Raw genomic sequence first — 19,787 nt, 5'->3', positions numbered from 1 at the left:
GTGCAAAGGCTGCAGTACTGGACCCTTATTCGACAGTTAGTTATGCCTTCTTTCAAGTGTAATAAGATATTGTAGATTGTCCTTTTCCATTAACATGGCATCTGATGAGTGTGTTTATCTCCTTTTCATGAAGGAAGAAAGAGAGCGATCATGCAATTGCTTCATTTTTGTCCTGTTTTTCTTTTGCAGAAATTCTTAATGGAGGAGTTAAAATCAGCAACAATCCACAACTGTGCAACATGCACACAGTTCTGTGGGACGACATTATTGATTTGAACAAAAACACTGTACTGCTGTTGGAAGATCAAAATAATCTGTCTAATTGTAAGTATACATTTAACAAAACAGTAGTCACTCTGTTACAGACAGCAGTACCATCAACCTACTTATTTCTTTATAGAGTCCCATTTCTGCAAACACTTTTATGTAAATGCATTGACTTCAAATCCTACTCACATAGAAATCAATTATATTTTGTTATTGAATTTACTAGGACCAAGATTTGGACCTAAGAGACTGATCCAAGGCACACTGAAGCCAGTGGATTGGCTCCCATTGATATCAGTGGGCTTTGGGTTGGGCCTTAAATGTGTGCTGCTTCCGTGAAAATGACACACATCAATATAACGCATACACATTTTCTTTCCAATGATTTTAAAATTACAGCGTAAGGCCCTGATTCAGCAAAGCTGATAAGCGTATGCTTAACTTTAAGCATGTGGGTACTCCCAAGGTGCTTAAATGCGTTGCTGGGTTAAGGCCCTAATTCCTATTTGTGAATATCATGAACTCTACACATGGTTTGACAGTATTAGGAAATCTTTGCAAAAATGAAGACCAGAAATGGATAAATAGCGATACTTTAGATCAGCATGGAGGTAGGTGTAGATTTGAAAGCTTACATGACATGTACCCATGCTTATATCTGACCCAAGCTAGTACTGTTAATCCTTTGTAAGATCTAAATTCAGCTCACAAAAATTTAAGAGGGGAGAAAAGAGTTTGTTTTAATTCTTGGGCATTTTTGGCACTACAGATTGGCACAATGTGTATTTTCTGATCTACTTCAGTTGAGTAATTGACTAAGCACTAGCAGGCACACACTGTTGACATACACCCTGGAACCCCACTGCAGTCAATGGGATTGCAGGAGGTATAAATCAGCAGAGCTTGGCCCTGAGTACTATGGAAATTTTAACCTTTAACTTTTAAACTTGAATCCCTTTGGTCCAACAGTAAATCAGTCAGTTATTAGACAAGTATTGACACTTGTTCAGCTATTTTGGCAGTGAGGGGGTTGGAAAGAGCCACGTGTTACGAGCTGGACAAAACTGTCCTAGAAAGAAATACTCATTAAATGTAGTGAGTTTCAGATTAATCTGTTCAGGCAGCCATTTTTCTTTTTAAATAATGAGCATGCAAGATAATTGTGTCCCTGGGATTTTACTTGTCATTAGAAAATAAACAAAAATAAAAAGCAAAACAAAGCAACAAAAACAACAATAAAAAAATAAGGGGGTAGGGATAATGATTGGAAGGCCTGTACTAACTTTACAGATCAGTTAGTTTGTTCAGTGGTTTGAGCATTGGCCTGCTAAACCCAGGGTTGTGAGTTCAATAATTGAAGAGTCCACTTAAGGATCTGGGGCAAAATCAGTACTTGGTCTTGCTAGTGAAGGCAGGGGGCTGGACTCGATGACCTTTCAGGGTCCCTTCCAGCTCTATGAGATAGGTATATCTCCATATATTATTATTTTACCCTTACTTGTTTTCATTAATTGTATGTGTGCTGCATAGTTCAGTGCTGAGAACTACTTTTTTCAGAGCTGTGGAGACAAAAGTAATTAAGTCAGGGTACAAATTACCCTGTGGTTTAAGTAAATGTTGCCAATCGTTTGCAAATACAGTCATATTTGTTTTGTTGTCAGCGATGTATTATTCAAAAAACATTGATTTACATGACAAATTACTATCTGGCCATGAGCTCTAACCATACAGAGTTTCAAGGTGAAGAGTTTCAGTTTTTAGTTCCCAGAGATGATGTATTCGTTTCATGTTCCATTCTGCCCAGTTCTAGATGCAGATTGCAGATACACATGCTCTTCAAGTTAGGGCTCTAATTCTACCTGCTAACTGACTACCTACACATCTACAGTATCAATAGCAAACACTAATTGGCAAGTTCTTAGTTTTATTTATTTTAAATAAGAAATTTTAAAAATTTAGAATTCTGATTTTTCCTTCAGAAAATCAGCTTTGTTAATTCAGCATTATATACAGCATTCTTAACTGAGGTAATAGTCCAATAACATATACATGTGGCTGAAAAGTTTCAGCTAAAAAGGTTGAGCTACTTCTGAGAACAAGATTAGGAGAAAATAAGTAATTTTGTTTTTATTAAAATAATTATTTCAACCATTTTGTTGAGGAACTCCATACTTCGGAGCAGGCATTTGAAATTTGTCAGGGGATTGGGGGTGCCCTGATGTCAGGAATGTGCCTTTTGCCATTCATCTGAACATTCATCCAAATTTAACCAAGTTATTTATAAGCCTCTGAAAAATCACAGTTCACACATGCTCAGAAGATGCTTGATATAGTATGACAGTCATATTCTCTGTACTAGACATGCTCCATCTCCTTACAACTCCTGTGTGCCAACCAGACTCTGCATGTGCCATCCCCTAAAGCAGGGGTCTCAAACACGCAGCCCGCGGACTGCATGCGGCCCGTGGGGTTCTTTCGTGCGGCCCGCCAAGCTCCCCACAGTCCCCCACCGCCTACCCCGTGCCACCACGAGCCCCATGCAGCTCCCTGAAGCGGCTGAACTACTGTATGTCCCTGCAGCCCCAGGCAGGGGGGTAGGAGGCGAGTAGAGGGCTCCGTGCTCTTGTAGCTCCCATTGGCCGGGAACTGGGAACCGCGGCCAAAGGGAGCTTTGGGGGAGGTACCCGGAGGAGCAGCAAGAGCAGCACATGGTGCCGTTTCCCCTCCCGCCCCAGGGACTCCAGCTGCTTCCTGGAGTGGAGCGGAGCGGGGCCGGGGACAGGGCAGGCAGGCAAGGAGCCTGCCCTGGCCGCGGTGCGCGGCGCTGCCACCCCGAAACCACTCTAGGTAAGCGGCGCCGGGCCGGAGCCCAGACCCCCGCACCCCTTCTGCACCCCAACCCCCTGCCGCATCCCACACCCCTCCTGCACCCCAACCCCCTGCCCAGAGCCTCCTGCCACACCCTACACACCTCCTGCACTCCCTGCCCTGAGCCCCCGCTGCACCCTGCACACCTTCTGCACCTCAACTCCCTGCCCTGAACCCCCTCCACACCCCACACCCCTCCTGCTCCCCCTGGGGGCAGGGAGGGGGCAGAGTTGGGGTGAGGACTTCAGGGAAGGGGTTGGAATGGGGGCAGGGAAGGGGCGAGAAGAGGTGAGGCGGGGCAGGGGCGGGGCCTCATGGAAGGGGTGGAGTGGGGGCGGGGCCAGGGCAGCAAGTGGTGGGTGTCAGTGATGCAGCCCTTGGGCCAATGCACTAGTCCTCATGCGGCCCTTGAGGTCATCTGAGTTTGAGACCCCTGCCCTAAAGTAACTGAGCCCCGGTCTACAGTACAAACTTATGTGAGTATAACTATGTTTCTCCAGGGTGTAGAAAATCCACACCCCTGAGTGATGCAGTTATATCGACCAAACTCCTGGTGTAGACAGTGCTGGGAGGGCTTCTCCTGTCAACACAGCTACCAGTGTGGAGTACTTATGGTGACAGGACTGTCATGCTGTCTGGAGTTGCTCACAAGTGTGAGTGCCTGTCTCAGGGCAGACTGTCAGAAAACAAGGGCAGATACCCCAGACTGGTGGTATATTCTATTATTAGATTTCACCAAGCCAATAACAAGCGTGAACTCCTGGATCACTATACCAGTCTTACCATGGCGTCACAGACAGTCCCCTTAGCCTCTCCAGCCTAGCTTGTCACCCAGACAAACTGAACTTAGTGATGATGGCCACATAAACCAAAAATCACACCCCATCAGGTTTCTCCCAGTCCCAAATGACCAGTCACTTACTCCCACATCAGTTGGTACTCAGAATCTTACACCAAAGACCTCGCTGGCAGCCAATTCTATAGTAAACTAACTATAGGTTTATTAGCTAAGAAAAAAGAATGAATTATTGAGAGGTTAAAGCATGTAAAATATAATAACAGGTGAGTCAGAGTTTGTAAGTCCAAAATGATAGCAGAGATGTAGTAATATTCCAGTTTCCCAAAAGTCTTTTCCAGGGCTACCCAGAATAATTCTGGAGGTCTCCGTCTACTCGTTCAGTTATTCTATCCTGTTAGAATCCAAACAGTCTAGAGATAAAGGATCTTCCTTTGAATCAGTGCTGATAGCTTCTTTTCACAGACAACAATCTGACAAGTATCTGAACCCACACAATGGTCAGTTACTTTGAATTTAGCACTCCTCTTCATTTGCATTTGATGAGTTATTTAGTTAAATGCCTGCCATTACATTATAATAGGAATAGATAAGTGAAAACAATACAAGTAGTATTAGTTAGTTTTCATGAAATTCTAACACCTGACTACACTCTTACATTGACACATACTTTGATCTAGGGTTATTTAATTATCAGGCATGCTTAATGTAATGTAATAGTAAACAATAGGATATAGATAGGCAAAAGCAATACAATTAACATCTCCTTTGATCCCTATTAACACACAAGTGAATTGGCCTGAATATATACTAATACATTTAACTCCTTTGATATTCACACACAAATGAATTGGCCTATGTCTCTGACCTGAGCTAGTCTGTCAGTGTCATAGGGAGAAACTCTCCTGTCCGCATAGGTAGCGTCTTCACTAAGCACTACAGCACTGTAAGTGTAGATGAGCCCTGAGTATTCTCCAGCCCAGAGCTTCAGGGGCTAAGCAGAAGTTTCCTTGCAAGTTTCCCAGGTCCTGTGAGCCACTATGGTGCCTAGCACTGGAACCTAGAGCAGGTAGACTCGCTCTCTCTCTCTCCTGTGCCCTCAATGCCCCCCCTGGTGGAACATAGGCAGTGTGAAGCAGTAAGAGGAAGCAACCTGACTTAAATGTAGAGGGGGAAGAGCAGGAGGTAGTGGAACTGGGGGTGAGGAGCAGAACAGGCACAGAGAGGCCCAGGGAGAATAAGAATAGAGGGAGACTGATACAGGAGCTGGTGGGGTGGAGAGGGATGTGAACAGAAAGGGACAAAGTTAGGAGTTGGGGATGGAGAGGAGCAGAGAAGGACAGAGACAGGTAGGTGGTGACAGGGAAAGAAGGGTTTGTAACCAGTAAATTACATTCCCCTCCAAAGCCTGGAATAGAATCCAGTCTCAATATTTCTCTGCTGTCAGCAAAATAGTTATGAAATCCACTGGCAAAGTGTCTCTCCTCCTTCTCTAGTGGCTGATCCACATAAAGAATAACTGCCTACTAATACCATTACACCATTAGCTCAAGCAACAGAGGTATGCGCTGTGGATTGAATATCCCAGCCCTGCCAATGACCTATGCTGGGGTCACTCTGGTTCCCTATGATAGAATTTCTGTTTTTTCAATTTGCTTCTTTAAAAACATAGGGAATCACAATAAGAAGAGTATGTTAGAAGAAAGTTACGGTTTGTAAAGTCAAGCAATCGAACATTAGGAAATGCCAGACCTAAGATGTTGTTCCATCTCCCTCATGCTCCACCCTTCCTGCCGCCCCTCCACCCATATCTGCGTACGCATTAAGATGCAATTAATTACAGGATCATAGACGTTTTTTCCACAGGACCCCTGCCTCATTCAGTACACAGTATGGACAGTGCTTACTGAATGGGTATCTATTTCTTGTTTATTTTTATCCTCATCATTCAGTGTGTGGCACAGAAGCTCACCTGTAGCTGTAGTAACAGGCACATGGGGGATATGTTGTGACTGAAAGACTAAGATTCAGTTCCTGACAGCCCTGGTGTGTTATCTAATAATTGCATGTTACATCATAAAGGTTTTCCAATCAATGTAACATTTACATTTTAGGTTCCAAGTGTCATGCAAATTGTACAGAAGATCACTGTTGGGGTGCCGGCATAGAGAACTGCCAGACATGTAAGTCCAGAGATTAATTTAAAATATCCGTGACTGTATGCTTTTAGGTATTTGTTTGTTTATTATTCACTGAATAATGTCCCTGTCAAGTCCTGATGTGATGGCCAGTGTTTTATGGAAAACACTATGCTCCCCTCCACTGCCCTGAGGACCCATAAGCTCACCGCAGACATGGGTGGCATGCTCCCCTAGCAATCCATCAGGTATCTGAGTGATTGTTAATAATGATCCTTGCAGTAATAACTTCCACTGTGTTTTTGTATATGCACGCACTGCTCTTCTTGTATAGCAAACAAAAGGCAAACAAAAGCCATTGCAGCTCCTCATTGAGCGGCCACATATGTGGAAAGAAAGGGGGCCTGGTGAACAGCACAGAAACCCCAAAATAATTTGGACTGGACTGAGATTTCTTCATGAATGCTCAGTCTTTGCGTGACACTTTAAGTTTTGGAAGCACTTTTCCTGCCTCCCTTAGCTTTTCCCCAAAATATAGGCCTTAGTAATTATAAAGGGATAATGAAGTAGTTGTAATGTGAATTTTCTCCACTTCTATTGTTTCAAGTAGAATGACTGTGTATTAACATTCAAACTCTTACATAATATTTTAGGCTGAGAATGGGAATAACTCACCACTTCTGTGTTGTTGTTTTTTAAATCCCCTTTGTAGAATTCCTTCCAACATGAATACCAGATAGTCAGAAAAGGTCACACTCGTAAACCCTGCAGGCATATAAAGCAAGTCCTGACCACTCTCAGAAAATGAAGTGATGGCCTTTAAAAGGTGCATGGCCCAGGGGATTCACAGCATGGGAGAGGTGTCCTAATTATTTATAGAGCACTTCGGAATCCTTAGGCAGTCCCGTCACTCATAGGCTGAACACTCTTTATCCTGTAATTTTGCACATTGGATGCTTACTATGGGCATCAAGAGAACAACAACACAAGATGTTTAGAGACACTTAAAGTTCTTGTGAGGATTTTACTTTTCAGTATATAAAGACTGATGGGGAATGTACTTTGAATACTTTGTTTCTTTTGATAGTTTATTATTTCACTGCTTTATAATATGTGTAGTTAGTCTGCATTCAGGGAAATGCTATGGGTCCTTATTCTTCTCTTATACCAGCTCTACAGTAGCATAATTCCACTGAGTTCAGTGGAAGTACTTCTGATTTAAATCTACATAAGTGACAGCAGAATCCAGCCCTACAAACGTATTTAAATCTGGTTTCAGAGTAGCAGCCGTGTTAGTCTGTATCCGCAAAAAGAACAGGAGTACTTGTGGCACCTTAGAGACTAACAAATTTATTAGAGCATAAGCTTTCGTGGACTACAGCCCACTTCTTCGGATGATGTATTTAAATCTGAGCATCTTGCTCACAATTCAGGTATCAGGTAAGATCTACATAGCTTCTAGAGCAGGTTGGAAAAAAACACTCAACTATTCCTCTCCCCCACCCTCATTTTTTCATCAGTTTCAAAACTTTTCAACCAGCTCTAATGGCTTCACTTCTTAATCCTTCACAGCCGCTCATAAAACACCCTATTCTGGATATTGTGGGACAAATTCTGCAGTTACTCTGTGCACATTGATGTAAATAGTGGTTCCACATGCAAAGCACTTGCAGAATCATGTCCACTGTTAACATGGTGTCCAGAGGTAATACTAACCTTTAGGCTTAAGAAATTTAGATCCTGATCCTGCAAACATTTGCGCATGTGCTTAATCATACATATTGTGAGTAGATTTATTGACTTCAATGGGGTTACTCAAGGGTGCATAAAATTAAGCATGTGTACATATGCATTTGCAGGATGGGGTTTATTTAACAATTAACACTCCTTTTGTTAAGCTTTTTATGAAATTGGCCTATCAGAAATGCATCCCATATGTGGGAAATTTTTATGTCAGATTTCTTTCCATCCTTGAAAAAATTTGGAAGATACTGCACAAAACATAAACATTTGCCATGATATACTGCCAGTGGGAAGCTTTTGTCAATTGTTCTCAGAATGATGAGCTGTTTTACACCCCTGCTGATGCTTACGAAAATGATATGAAAACTCTGTTGTTGTAAAACAATGTGTCTTTTATCCCACTGTTTCTGGTTGTGTGGAGGAGTTGCTGCTACACCAGTTATGTGTATTTTGGAGATAATATGTTTCCTTGAAAATTTGGTTACAAATATGAGATCACAAAATAATAAAGCTTAGGTGCAAAAGTTTAACAGAAAGAAAAAGTAAATAATAACAAATTAAAACAAAAAAATAGAAGAGAAAAGAAACAAGCCTATACTGGTTGATTACCCTGTAGCAGAGTGCCATTCTCGGATGATTTAAGTGTTAACTGTGATTGAACTGCAGTGTGACTATTTCTGAGGTACAAGAATTTTTAAAATATTTTAACTACTCTGTGCCCATTTGGGAACTTCATAGTTGACACCCTGCTGCACACCAGTCGTTCTCAACCAGGGGTCCGAGGCCCCTGGATGGGGGGGGCGAGCAGGTTTCAAGGGGGCTGCCAAGTAGGGCCAGCATTGACTCGCTGGGGCCCAGGGCAGAAAGCCAAAGCCCTGCCACCTGGGTCTGAAGCCCAGGCCCTGAGCCCCGCCATCCAAGGCTGAAGCCGAAGCCTGAGCAGTGCAGCTCTGTGGGGGCCCCTGTGGCATGAGGCCCCAGGCAATTGTCCTGCTTGCTACCCCCTAATGCCGGCCCTGGCTTTTACATGCACAAAACCAGCTGCTATGCCACAGGTGGACTGTGGAGTTTTTATAGCATGTTGGGACAGGCCTCAGAAAGAAAAAGGTTGAGAACCCCTGCTGTACACCGTGACCACTCAGCAGGTTAGAAATCAAATCCTCCTGCTCAGAAAGCACAAGCACCTCCCCATTGAATCTAAGGAAAATCAATTCGCCGTGAAGGATGCATAGTTGAGCAGTTGTGGTTCTGTCCTTCCCAGGGCAGTAGTGCAAACCCACATTAGTCAATGATTGATTTTTTTCCACTATTCTAGTCCAGATGATTTTGATACTAAAAAGTTGTTGCAGGTGATTGCTTTGGTATTAGAAACAGCTTCTGGTCCAAAATTTTCCTCTCGGTTATATTGGCGCAAACCGTATGGGAGCTGCATAACAGAGAGGAAAACTTAGCCCAAGTTCCTGGAAGCAGCCGGCTGCTGCTGGCAAGTCTCTGCATGCCCCTGGTGGAGGGGGAGGCGGCTCCGCGCACTGCCCCCGCCCCCGGCGCCACCCTCACAGCTCCCATTGGCCGGATACCGGCCAACGGGAGCTGCAGAGGCAGTGCTTGTGGGCGTGGGCAGTGCACAGAGACCCACTGTCCCCCTCCCCCCAAGGGGCACACAGAGACGTGCCAGCAGCAGCCGGCCGCAGCCGTTTCTGGTAGCAGCATGGGACCAGAGTATGCAGGCAGGTAGCCTGCCTGAGTTCTGCTATGTCACCGGCCGGGAGCCGCCTGTGGTAAGCGCCTCCCCCAGTCAGAACCCCCTCCTGCACCCAAACTCCCTCCCAGACTCTGCACCCCAATCCCCTGCCCCAGCCCGGAGCCCCCTCCTGCACAAAACTCCCTCCCAGAGCCCACAATCCTCACCCTTTCCTGCACCCCAACACTCTGCACCAGCCCAGAGCTTCTTCCGGCACCCAAACTCCCTCCTGACCCCACACACCTCCATTAATACAGTAGAAATGTGCAGCCTGTGACGACTTACCAAAATTTGTGAAGTGGCCCCCCTGCGAAAATTATTGCCCACCCCGACTTAACAGGAACATTAATGACACCAAGAGTATGTACTGTAATATAAAGCTGGTCTTCCCACCAAGTTGATATCTCAAAGGTAGCACCAACCGATATTTTATTATCTCAGTAAAACTATTAGATACAAAGGTTAAATTCTGCTGTCTTATGCCATTGTAAATTGGGAGTGATTCCACTAATGCCAATGAAGTTATTCCTGATTTAGTAAGATGCTGAGCACTGGCCCCTTTCCCACAAAGCATGTATGCCTATTCTTAACTTTGCTTAACTGTGCTTTTCTGGATCAGGGCCAGAGTGTTCAGTGCCTTGCAGAATTGATGCCTTACTGCAGGGTAATTGAGAGTTGAATTTGGCTCTAATACATTGGTGAGGAAAAGCTCAGAAACTCCCTTCTGGCCTCTCCATTCCACAAATTTCGCTTGATGATGAGAGTGGAAACTGGTGTCTCGTGAGAGGCTCTACCCATGTGTTCTTTATCTGGAGTTTTCTCCTTACTTGTCAATCTTGGTTTAGCAAATATGCATTTTAATTCATTTTTTTCTGTCTTTCAGTAACAAAAGTCATCTGTGCCCAGCAATGTTCAGGCCGATGCAGGGGAAGGGTGCCCAATGACTGTTGTCATAACCAGTGTGCCGCTGGGTGTACAGGGCCTCGCGAGAGTGACTGCCTGGTAATACTACAGCAACATGTTTAAAGTTCAACAGCAGCAGCCAAGCTTTGGGCTGAATGCACTGTAACTTTTTTTTAATCTTAGGACTCTTGAAAGTGATACTGATCACAAAATATCTTATTAAAATATGTACAGGACAGATTCTCCACCGGTGTAAATCAGTATAGCTCCACTTCAGTGTAGCTATGCTAGTCTACACCAGCTGATGATCTGGCCCAGGTATTTCTTGCACTTGGTAACAACAGCTTAGAATTTTAAAACAAAGAATTTTTAAAAAGAAACTTATTTTTCATAATTTTTAATACCCTTTTTGCATTTTATTTAGTTTAGACCATGAGGATAGATTATGCAATTTCCTTTTTCTGTCTTTCATTTACTAGAACAACTCTGCTAGGGTTCACAGCACTCGCAGGGATGGAATCCAGAAAAACCTGTTTACATTAGTTGTTGGCTTTTTTTTTTTTAAACTGTTGCAGTGTTTCCATTGATATTCTGTTTTGTGAACCTGTCCCCCTTTTAAAACAAGTGATTCTATTTAGTTTGGGCTTAACACTAAATTAAGTGGAATTCAAGCAACTTCTGTGGAAACGATCCAGTTTACCTTTGTTTGTTTGGATATATTTGTGTGGCCATTAAAGATGTAAACAAATCACATTAATTATGTTCTTATTGATTCATGGAAGGGAATGTTAATTCTCTCTTCTCAGAAAACCTAGGGAAGAACCAAGGGAGGAAGAAAGATTGTCAACTTGAATGTAGAATTAGCTTTGTAGAAATGACTTGCACTTCATAAATGCCCATTAAATTGCTCGTCGCCTGTAGCCAAGCCTAATGGCATTACTTTAATATTTAACTGTCCAGGTCAGTAATTGACTGCAGGGACTTTATTTCATTAATGTTATTAAAAAGTTGCCAGTAAAGAAAACAGCCATTTATCTTGATCTGGTTTCTGATTTCTTAGCTCTGTTCTTGCTATCCAATACATGCAGGCAGAGCCCTGTTTCTAGGTGGAACCCATGGGCACTCCGTACAAGTAGAAGGGTCCACCTCTCAGGAGTCTGGTCCAGTGTTGGAGCCTGGGTTCGTAAGGACTTTGTAATGTAGAAGTTATTTGCATGAGTCCATGAAGATTAAGAAGACAAGATTGCCCTTCACCCTTGGACTCTTTCACCTCAATAGCACAAGAGCCCAATCCTGGAAAGTTCTCCGTGCCTCAATTAGTGCTAAGAACCTGCTAGATCTGGCAGTAGCAGCCTTATAAAACAGGAATTATATATTTATTGTATCTTTCTTTTTGCTGTAAAAATAGACTGTAGTTTACTTTGCACCACTGTCACATTGTTCAATGGCAGGCATGCCGCAAGTTTCGCGATGAAGCAACGTGCAAGGATACTTGTCCACCGTTAGAGCTGTACAACCCGACCACCTATCAGATGGATGTCAACCCAGATGGAAAATACAGCTTTGGAGCCACTTGCGTGAAAGAATGTCCACGTAAGCTCACTTAAGCCTGCAATCTGGTCAGACCAGGGAAAATAGAGGGTCAAGGAGGTGGCGGGCAGAGGTTGCTATTAGTTCTCTCCCACCCAATTCAGGTCCCCTCAACTTAGTGCCCCCCTCTAGGCCAAGGAATTTCCTCACTCTCCTCAGCTGCTTTTGCTATGGAAACCAGTAGCAGAAAATCAGAAATGAGATGTAGCTGATAAAATACAAACGGCTTAACATTTTTGTATCCATTGTTTTTATTGGTTTTTCAGGGTGGTTTTTGTTTTAATTTTGAAGATTTTAGCTTAGTCTTCACTGGTGAATGCCAAAAAGAAACACTTTATAAAATCCATCGAACTCTCTTATAAGACCTGATCACGCTCCCATTGAAGTCAGTGGCAAAACTCCCAGTGACTCCAATGGCACAGGGGCAAGCCCATAAATAAAGCGGGGCTGGTTCTTAGTGGGGGCTTACAGAAATCTACTGTTTTTAACACCTATGGTATCACATGACAAAGCATTTGGGTTCTTCTTAGCTCCTGTATTCATTGCCGTGCGTATGTCTGTTGTTTTGTTTTTTTCTCTCTATTCCCTGTCCATGGTCTTTTAAGAAAATTTATTTAAAGGTAGAGAAGGACCCGAGTCACAGAATTAGGACCTGTATCTGAAGGTCACCATAGCCTATTATAAAGATGGTGTTGTATTATAAAGACTGAGGATGGTTTTGGGAATCAGGAGGTGTTGAGCTCTACTCCTGCTTACGATACTGATTTGCTATTTGGCTTTAAGAAAGCCCAATTTTCTGTCTCAACTAATATGATGATAATAATAGTTATCCACCCCAGCCCTCCAGGATATTGTGAGGATTAATTTGTTAATGTCTATAATTTGGTTAGTTAGTGCATTGAACATAGCAAGCTCTAAGTACACTAATATTGTGTGTTTTAATTCACCCCCTCTCTATTCAAAAGTTAAAAGGCATTTTGTATCAATTAAATGCCTGTTTACAGCATAAATACAAATCCCAAAGCATCTCTCCTTTGTTTCATTGCCCACATTGCATTTCCCTTCCTGTCTTTGCAGATAACTATGTGGTGACAGACCACGGCTCCTGTGTTCGCTCGTGTAATGTCGATTCCTATGAAGTGGAAGAAAACGGTGTTCGGAAATGTAAAAAATGTGACGGGCTGTGTAGCAAAGGTACGGAAAGTGCGCCAAGATATTAATACTTTTAGCGTGAGGAGAATTTACTTGACAAAGCATCCAACCAAATGGGACCCTAATCCTAATTGGAGCCTCAGGGTGCTACTGCAATATAAATATTGAATAATAATATGGAGGCCTAAGCAAGTAGTTTAGCAGGGAAATTAATGCTCCAGAGCATGTACTCAAACTGGCTCACTCAGCGTGTGCAGAAAGTAAATGCTGCCTCCTGCACAGTTTTGCCTAGCTTGTCTTTCTACCTTCTCCATGCCCTGCTCTCGCCAACCTTTCAACCATGGGAGTACCAGGGCCAGATTAAGGCATAAGCTAACTAAGCTACATCTTAGGGCCTCGCAATATGAGGAGCTCTAAAAAAGAAAAAAAAAACTGACTCCATTTCAAAATTTATCAAAATCGGTTATAAATAAAGGAGATTCTCTCTAAATATAGACATTTTCATTCAAATGTGACACATCTGGCTACACAAATACTCTTACCCTACCCTTACCCTTTAGTAATTGTTCATTATTGACAGGCGGGAGGCCAGGGTTGAGGGAAAAAACAACAATTGCACTTATAAAATTAGTATTTCTACGAGTAAGTCGATCAGTCTTCTAAGGCAGCAGTTCTCAACCGGGGGGTCTGTTGCCCCCTGGGGGTCCGTGAGCCCTTTCAAGGGTGCTGCAGGGCCCTGCGTCTGAAGCTCTGATCTCCACTGGCCCCCATGGGGCTGAAGCTGGGAAGTGTGGGGCTGAAGCCCCAATCCCCAGCACCCCCCACGGGGCTGAAGCCAGGAGGCGTGGGGCTGAATCCCTGAGCTCATGGGCAGAGTTGGGGACATGGAGAGCATTGCCCCCCTTCTCCCCCCGCACCCTCAAACTGCAGCACGAGAGCACAGCAGTCCTGGGGCAGCTCCACACCTCCCCTCCACAATCTCCTCTCCCCATCCCCTGGCCAGGTCGGAGGCGGGAAGCCAGAGCCAGGCAGTGCGGGGCTGCTGCTGCTCTGGCTGGTGCCATGGAGCAGGCAGACCCAGCGTTCCCTCCTCTCCTGCTCATGCCCCAGGTTGAAGCTGCTCCTCAGTTCCCAGCCCCCTTTGCTCCTGGAGAGGGAGCCGTAAGAGCCCCCCGGGTGGGGAGACTCGGCTCCGTGGCTGACAGACCCCCTAGAGAACAGGAACCCCAGCACACAGCCCTTATATCCCTCTCCCTACACCCTGAGCTACCCCTCTTCCTGCACCCTGAGCTACCCCCTGCCCATACATAGCCTCTAGCCACCACCCCCTGCACCCTGAGTTACCCCCTGCCTGCACACAGCCCCAGCTACCCCTCTTCCTGCACCCTGAGCTACCCCCTGCCCACCCATAGCCTCTAGCCACCCCCCTCCTTGCACCCTGAGCTACCCCCTGCCTGCACACAGCCCCAGCTACCCTCCTTCCTGCACCCTGAGCTACCCCCTACCACAAACAACCCCAGCTACTCCCTCCCTGCACCCTGAGCTACCCCCTGCCCATACATAGCTTCTAGCTATGCCCCTCCCTGCACCCAGCCCCAGCTACCCCCTGCCTGCACACAGCCCCCTTCCTGCACCCTAAACTGTTTTCAAACTTTTTGAGCTAAGCCCTAACTTTGAGTTATAACTTTGGTTGCATCCCCCGCTCCCAACCCAGACAGGCTACGTGGCCGGCTGAGGTGAGTCAGGGTGGAGGTTGCGCTCCCTCCCTGGACCCTGCCTTGCAGAGCTGGCTCGAGCCCCGCTGACCCCTGCTCCCCCCAAATAGAAGTCAAACTCTGCCTATGCCCAAGGCCCCTGCCCTGAGGTTCTCCTGCCCCCACTAGGCCCTGGAGTTTTTATAGCATGTCGAGAGGTGCCTCAGAGAGAAAAAAGTTGAGAACCCCTGTCCTAAGGCAGCATTTTGTTGGCGAGCTGCTACTGGTAAAATTCTGACCATTCCTTCATATTTAAATAAATAATTTCACTGCGATAAAATGGGGGAAAATGTGAGGTCTGAGACAGCAGTGTCACGAAGCAATCCTGCCAAGCTCATACTTGTATGGGACTTATCTTAGGAGAGACGTCATGTATAGCGTCCCCCTTGGCTGGTAATAGCCAGAAGGCCACCATCTTTTGTTTACAGTCTGGCATGCTCAGTCGTATAGTGCCTTCGCTCCTGTTTTTCATTATTTTCTTAAGTGTTAGTGTGTTCTTTCTTCTTTTGATCTGTACATACGTACAATTGTGTATTTTAGTGGGCACACCACTTTCTGCTTCATGCGCTATCCATGCTTCACATGGTTGAGTTTGCAGATGATCGTCTTATGGACTTGGGTCAAATGGATCTTGAGGCGGATAAATTTGTGTTGGCTTCCCTCCATCAGTTTCGGGAACCTTCATAGTAAATATCAGAGGGTGCTGACAAAAGGATAAATAGAGGGTTTTGAGAGAAGTGAAGGAAGATATACATATATATCAAAATATTCTGAGTACTTGGTGAGCAAGTTCTTTCAAACTATGTGCATATATGATTTATAGGCTATTAAAGCCTATAATATTCATTATATTTGTTTGAATATGGAGTAGCTTTTCTCACTTTCTCAATGCCGATCTAGAGATTACCAGTCTTTTTTCTGGTAAATTCTTTCTTTCTCTTTCACACATATAGCAGTGTGTCCGAGGTGTTCACTCAAGATTAATTAATGGTCCTGGGGGAGACAGAGGATAGAGAAGCAAACACAAAGAGAGATATCTGCCTAGAAAATGCTGCAAGAAAAGCTATCTGCCCTAAGCAGTCTGTGCATCAAAAGTCACAAACTCCAGAGCTTATCATTTAAGGACATCATCAATGTGTTTGCGCTCCAAAAATCACAAAAGAAAATGTTTTAAATTTCAGTGTTACAATTAATGTGATGTGCAAACGGACATACTGCAGGTTATGCTGCTTCCATTAAGTAAGCTGGTCTGTGTAACTGTAACTGCTTTTGTGTTGCTGTAGATATAAAGTTTTCTTATCTACTAATTAAGAAATCATAGACGAAAATATATTAATTTGAAACTATTTTGTAATGCAGACAGGCATATTGCAAGACATGGTTTAGTTAGATTATTATTCTATTTTTACAACTTCGCCTTTGTATATATGCAAATATAAAGCTTTCATGTTTATATATTCAATGTCCTTTCTGTGAAAATAATAATAATAATAAAAATTATTGTATGGGGCCTCTTACACTTGACATAGCTTAGGGCCTCAGAATGTCAGAATCCGGCCCTGGGAGTAACACAAAAACGGGTATGTTTGGAGAAGCATGTGTGTGTGTGTGTGTGTGCGTGCACCTTTATGGGCTTACACTAGATCCTGGGCTGCACAAACAATTGAGCAGCAGCCATCTTATATTTTTAAAAAATAACAACAAAGATGAGACCTATCTTGGGAGCAGATTATCCCACATCTGCTTATTGCATGGTTCTTGTACCTTCTTCTGAAGCATCTGGCACTTGCCTCTGTCAGAGAGAGGATGCTGGACTAGATGGACTGTGGGTCTCGTCCAGTATGGCAGGGTCTGTGCCTAAACCTCTTGCACTTGAGTAGAACTAGGGGCCCTATTCATATCCTAGTGTTGCAAGTAGCATGTCCAGCAACTGCAACATCATATGTATCATCATAAAAGTCTGTTCACCACCACCATCGCTCCTTAGTTTAGACTGCTTTGTGGTTTCTGCAGGGTTTATTAGGATCACGTCCAGATCTTCTATGTGCTTATAAGGCAATATTACTCATTCACATCACAGCCTTGACTTTCCCTCTGCTGAAGATACACATGCATGCTTGCATCTCTTCTCACCTTGACTATGTCCAAGCTCTAGTTGTCGGGGCCCATCGTGTACAGAATGTAGCTGCCTGCCCTCTCCTACCAAGCAGCACATCTACATTCTCCCCATCCTTACACAGCCCTATTGGTTCCCCATCCAGTTCCAGCTCCTCTTAATACACTTGCTGCTATCTATCTTCTAGATCTTGTGTGTCTCTCTCTCCTTCCAGCTCAGCTTCTCTTTCTCTTCCCGTAATCCTGCCACTTGGTGCAAAAGGCTTTTACACCTGCAGCTACTGCCATGAATCTCTCCCCTTCATTCACTCTGTGGACCTGATTCTCCTCTCACACCAGTGTAAATGAGGAGAAACGCCATTAAAATCAAAGGAAATATCCTGTTGGGAAACTAGTATAAGTGAGATGAGAATCTGGTGTAGTCTAAAGGATTAATCTGCTTGCTTGCATAGATATATCTTTTCTTATAAGTTTAAGTATTTGATTTATTGTAATAGGTTTATAGATTTATATTGAAATTAAGTTTGGCTGTAATGCAAGGGACCTACAGGCCAAAACCTGTATGTTAAGCTAAGGCAAAGTTAGCATATCTACATTAAGACCTTTTACCCAGATAGCAAAGTTGACCTACATATTGAGACCTGTTACCTAAATAGATAAGCACCCACGCTTATGTCTAAGACCTTTTATCTAGACCAGTAGACAATGGAAGAATGGCACAGGGTTTTTTTTCAATTTTGTACCCACAGACTTAACAGACTTATGTGTGTATGCACATGTCATCAATACGCACAAACGTACTAGCCTGGGGGGTAAGTGAACCCTAACATTTCTGTGGGTGAGGAATGAAATTTGGGCATAGGAGGAAGGATTTCGAGCACTTGTGCCCTATAAAAGAGGTGACCCACCTCGCGCTAGCATGTGCTATCTATCCACGACGACTACTAACTATTAGTAGGCCATACTCATTTTCTTTTCAAACTTTAAGTTCCAAGGGGACTAGGCTGGGGCTGATTTCCCTAACTTTTTATTCTTAGTTTTGTTTATTAGGTTTTAATTTTAAGTTTGTTAGTTAAGTAAACTCTAAGTTAGCTTTGACAGCTCTTAGCATTAGCTTCCACTGCACCTCTCACTCAAGAGTTGAGAAACCTGAACCACCAGAGGCAAGGTCCTGTGTCTTTCATCATCAGGTTATCGAGAAAGGGTGTGAGTATATTAACCAAAGCTTTGTAGCATACAATACCATATTAGCATATGTATCTCTTGCATAACAGTAATACAATTGTAACTTTGTAACTCTGATTATTTTACCATTTAATTACTATTTCATTGATTTTAATAAAAAGTCTTTACGGCTAGATCTGTCTCAGTGTGAGCTTCCTGTCACACTCCCGAAGGTCCTTTGTAAATTCTGTGGAGCCTGATTTGGGACAAGAACTTTTATCTTCTGATCAAACAGATTGGCGAGCCTAAAACCTGTACCATCCAAATTAATATTATTAACACACCCTAGATCAGGCTACACTGGCCCTCGGACCCTTTTCAAAAAAACTCACCTGAAAACAATCTTTTCACCCGTGCTTATAACTGTTAATTTCTCTTCCCTCTGGTTTTGGCCTTAATACTGAATTTTTTTTTTTTAATTTATTCAACATACAAGTCCAGAGCGGTGTAAAGGGGCCTTATTGTGCATGAGTCTAAGTTCCATAATGTCTATGCACTCCTGTTTTCTCAGATTATTACCATGTCTTGCCAGCTGTGTCACCTTCTGTAATTAATTTTATAGCTACAGATCTAGAGATAAAACAGCTACAATAGACTCTATCCAGAATAATGTCACATTGATGTTTATTTTCTTAAATTCATTAATTCCTAAAATCCCTAAGAAACCTGCAGCTTTTGTGCTTTCATTTTAACAGTCTGCAATGGGATTGGAATAGGTGAACTGAAAGGGATTCTCTCCATAAATGCTACAAATATTGACTCTTTCAAAAATTGTACCAAGATCAATGGGGATGTCATCATTCTACCAGTAGCATTTCTAGGGTAAGTCATCAGCTGATTCGTGTGTGGTTGGGGAAGAGGGGTCATGGTTGGTCTTTTACCAGAAGCAGCCATTAAAGTTGATGTGTTCTTTTTCAAATTGCATGATCTGTTTGATTTTTAGTGATGCCTTCACCAAAACAGAACCACTGGACCCAAAGAAACTGGATATCTTCAGAACAGTAAAAGAAATATCAGGTAGTGATACGTTTGGCTTAAAATTTTGTCTGATCTTGTAGTCCCAGAAAACATAAACAAAAGGGGAAAAGGAATAAGAGCAGTTTTTGTTAAGAAACTAAATCATCTGAGTTAGTGCCGGTTTCCAGAGTAACACCTTTCAACTGCAGTCAGTGGAGTTACTCTAGATTTACACTCATGTAACTAGGGTGACCAAAAGTCACGATTCTATAGGGACAGTCCTGATTTTTGGGTCTTTTTCTTATATAGGTTCCTATTATTCCCACCCCCTTCCCGATTTTTCACATTTGCTGTCTGTTCACCCTACATGTAACTCAGATCAGAATCTGGTCTAAGGTGTATGGTTTTACCAGTCCATCCCTTTTGCTGAATTGTCAGACATATTAAAGAGCAAAACCAGAACACTTTCAGACACCCAAGAAGTATGATGAAGCAGAGGCACAGGAAATGGCGCTCACTGCTAACCCACCTTGAAATAA

The 19,787-nt window shown here is 43.5% G+C and overlaps 1 protein-coding gene and 1 long non-coding RNA gene across 4 annotated transcripts in view; one reads left to right on the top strand and one right to left on the bottom strand.

The window, feature by feature from the left end:
• Positions 1–19,787, top strand: part of EGFR (epidermal growth factor receptor) — a 225,145-nt gene that overhangs the window by 152,138 nt on the left and 53,220 nt on the right. For all 3 annotated transcript variants that reach the window (XM_005287322.5, XM_042842790.2, XM_065583859.1), the window contains exons 4-10: positions 190–324; positions 6,046–6,114; positions 10,437–10,555; positions 11,908–12,049; positions 13,124–13,240; positions 18,987–19,113; positions 19,235–19,308. In XM_005287322.5, coding sequence (XP_005287379.2) covers positions 190–324; positions 6,046–6,114; positions 10,437–10,555; positions 11,908–12,049; positions 13,124–13,240; positions 18,987–19,113; positions 19,235–19,308 — 783 coding nt within the window. The remainder of the gene's footprint in view (positions 1–189; positions 325–6,045; positions 6,115–10,436; positions 10,556–11,907; positions 12,050–13,123; positions 13,241–18,986; positions 19,114–19,234; positions 19,309–19,787) is intronic.
• The window catches only part of LOC135981418 (uncharacterized), a 93,965-nt gene continuing 89,042 nt past the window's right edge, over positions 14,865–19,787 (bottom strand). Inside the window, exon 4 of the long non-coding RNA XR_010598414.1 lies at positions 14,865–15,655. This is a non-coding gene — a long non-coding RNA (uncharacterized LOC135981418). The remainder of the gene's footprint in view (positions 15,656–19,787) is intronic.

This window comes from Chrysemys picta, chromosome 2 (genome assembly GCF_011386835.1).
Source record: "Chrysemys picta bellii isolate R12L10 chromosome 2, ASM1138683v2, whole genome shotgun sequence".
In the NCBI taxonomy this organism is placed as follows: domain Eukaryota; kingdom Metazoa; phylum Chordata; order Testudines; family Emydidae; genus Chrysemys; species Chrysemys picta.
Note: the sequence above shows the minus strand (reverse complement) of the source record. Positions and strands in the feature narration are given on the sequence as shown.